Source organism: Peromyscus californicus, unplaced genomic scaffold (genome assembly GCF_007827085.1).
Source record: "Peromyscus californicus insignis strain IS unplaced genomic scaffold, ASM782708v3 Scaffold_6__1_contigs__length_162567912, whole genome shotgun sequence".
Taxonomy (NCBI): domain Eukaryota; kingdom Metazoa; phylum Chordata; class Mammalia; order Rodentia; family Cricetidae; genus Peromyscus; species Peromyscus californicus.
The window spans coordinates 83,252,515-83,255,572 of NW_026294584.1; the positions used below are offsets into that span (position 1 = coordinate 83,252,515).

Below are 3,058 nucleotides of genomic sequence, written 5' to 3' on the forward strand. Positions count from 1 at the left end.
CCCTACAGATCATTAAACTATGTTTATCATATGGTGTTTTCACATTTCATTATTTTACCATATAGCTATAAATGTATGCATATACTGACCTCCCTTTGTTTCCTTCTATGCATATAACTTTTAGCCAAAGTTATATCTCTGTCCATCACTTGTCCTGATGATTTATCACATAAAACCCCAGAGAAGAAAAAAGAAAACACTTTATCCTCAACTTAAATTTCTTGCAGTTTCCAAAGAATTAAATCTCCAATTGTCTTATATTCAACTTTAGAATTAATTAACTTATATTCAAAGTTATATTCATCTCCAATTAACTTATATTAAAAGTTAAAAAGAAAAGTATGATGTTATCCATGTAGTAAGAAACAAAACAAAACCAAACCACCCCATTTAAAAGACTCTAGACTAATTATATCCTGTAGTCCCTAAGGGGAAAACATTTCTCAGCAGCAAGTGTGTGTCTCCCAGGTCTGGTGGAGGGTCCCTATAGACTGAGACTTCCTGTGTTACTGAACTGAGCAAACCCTGAAGCTGTCCCTAGGACTGAAAAACTTTGCTGATTTGCATGTGCCCAGAGCATTTCCCCCTTAACTGACAGATTCTTAGCTGACTTCACAGTCCCTGCAGGAGTCAGTCCAGTCAGAACACAGCATGGTCATGAAGGCTCCTGTTCAGGCCCTAGCAATTTGGCTTCTCTGGCTCTCAGGTAAGTTGCATAGGATAGAAAAATTATTCAGTCCAGAGTAGCCATCACTTCCTTTCTAATCAGGGAATTCCTACTATAACATTGTTAATTGTGTTATTTTTTGTTTGTTTTTCTACTGTCAGGTTCCAGATGTGACATTCAAGTGACACAATCTCCATCCTCCCTGTCAGTATCTTTAGGAGACAGAGTCACCATCAACTGCTTGGCAAGTCAGAGCATCAGCAATGCACTAAACTGGTACCAGCAGAAATCAGGACAAGCTCCTACACTTTTGATCTATTATGCAAATAGTTTGCAATCTGGTGTTCCATCAAGGTTCAGTGGTCAGTACTCTGGGAAAAGTTTCACTCTAACCATCAGCAGCCTGGAGCCTGAAGATGTTGGAACTTATTATTGTCTGCAGCATTACAGTGCTCCTCCCACAGTGATACAAGCCATGACATAAACCACGGGGAGAAGTAGAAGTTGGAGGCTGTGCTGTCCCAGCGGCTGTTCCTTGTTTGTGTGCTCATACTGCTTGCATATCAAGAAATGGTTTTGCTTCAAAGTGCCCAGATATCTGCATAGTAATCCTTCTCTCTGTGGTCCTCTGCCTGCACTCAGTGTGCATCTACCACAACAGGCAATAAACTGCCTAACTGTGCGGTCCTTGGATACATCTGGGAAGTTCAAGGAAATACTGTTGATGCTTCAGTCTGCATGTGACATATCACAGGACAGGTGCTGATGGATGGTGAAAATCCTTTCCTTCGACTTCACATTTCCTTGACAGATTTCGTGGGGCCCAAACTGACACCTAAGTTCTCCTTGAGAGATTTCACAGGCCTCATACTGACAGCTACATTCTCTTTGACAGATTTTGGGGAACCAAACTGACAGCTACATTCTCCTTGACAGATTTTATGGGGCCAAAACTGACAGATTTATTGGGGCCCAAACTATCTGTCTCATCATTGTCGAATATTATAGAGATATCTGACAGGGAAGTGGTGTGGCTGATAAAAAGATTACCCATCTTTTAGAGGGAAACAGCAAGCAAACAACAGTCAGAAGATGACAGTCAACTGGGGTGTAATTTGTATCAGACCCTTATGTATGTGCTTAGGGGGATACACCATAGGTTTTTAGGCCATGACTGTATGCCCACATGGTGTCTCTGGAAATGGGATGGTGTTTGGGAGCCAAGTCTTGGTTCAGCCTTCTCTGGGCTGGGTCAGTCCTTATGTGGAGTGCCAGGTGAACTTAAAGAGAAAAAAAAAATGTGCCTTCCTAACAGGATAGGCAGACAAACATGACAGACAACACAAAAGAAGGAAAGAAATGGGGGTCCCAATGCTTAACTGTCAAAGGGACTGAAAGAACACAACACTGAGGGGACTTCTCACCGAAACACACTGTCATGGGGGTGCTGTCAAAGTCCAAGTTCAAGTGCCAGATGTTGCTGGATCCTAATGGCTCCCTCGGGGGAGGGCAGATGTTGCTGGGTCCTAATGGCTCCCTTGGGGGAGGGGGTGAGAATTTGTGGGTCAATGGCACAGACACCTGGAGTCAGTTGAAGGCAAACAACAAACTCATTTATTTAATAACAGGGAAGGCCTTATTGTAGTGATATTTTATTTGTATGTTAATAAATAAAGTTTGCCTGGAGATCAAAGGGCATAGCAAGCCATTTTAAGGTAAACACAAAAGTCAGGCAGTGGTGGCACATGCCCTTAATCCGATCACATGGCAAGCAGAGTCTCTGTGTTCAAGGATGCACTAGGGAACAGCCAAGTGTGGTGACACACATCTTTAATTTCAGTACCAACCATGGAGACCTGGAGTTCTGTAAAGACAGGCGGTGACAAGGAAGTGAGGTAGCTGGGCTAAGAGCCAATGAGAGGGCAGAACAGCAAGGCAACAAAAGCCTGGGTAGACAGGAAGTATCTCTCTTGGGAAGTTATGGTGGTGTGGTGAGTTAAGGCTAGCTGGTGGCTCTCACTATTTTCCTGATCTCTAAGGCTTTCACCCCTATATTTGGCTCTGTGTTTCTTATTTAATAAGACCACATAGAAATTCATCTACACCTTATATAACCTTCTCCCAACACCCATTCTGTGTTGCAATCTGGTGGCATTGCATGGTCTCCCTTATTGGCTGACCATGATCAGGAACATTGACAGTGACCAGGAACTCTGACAGCTCCTGTTGCTAGGCCTTCAAGCAAACTACAGGTTGGCTCATAAGGAAGTACATTATGTGCATGCCTTGGTAACTGGTTTGAGCCGGTTTCCTTGACTGCATGGGCCTGTGTTACTACACAGAAGGACATATTCTGGGTGCACTCTGGCACTGATAGATGTTGAAAAATTA

General features: G+C 43.0%; 1 gene segment (V, D, J or C); it reads left to right on the forward strand.

The window, feature by feature from the left end:
• The first annotated feature begins 657 nt into the window (after window positions 1–657).
• Window positions 658–1,151, forward strand: LOC128099573 (immunoglobulin kappa variable 1-39-like). The segment is given in 2 exon segments: window positions 658–706; window positions 829–1,151. Coding segments are annotated over 2 exon segments (372 nt in total).
• The last annotated feature ends 1,907 nt before the right edge of the window (window positions 1,152–3,058 follow it).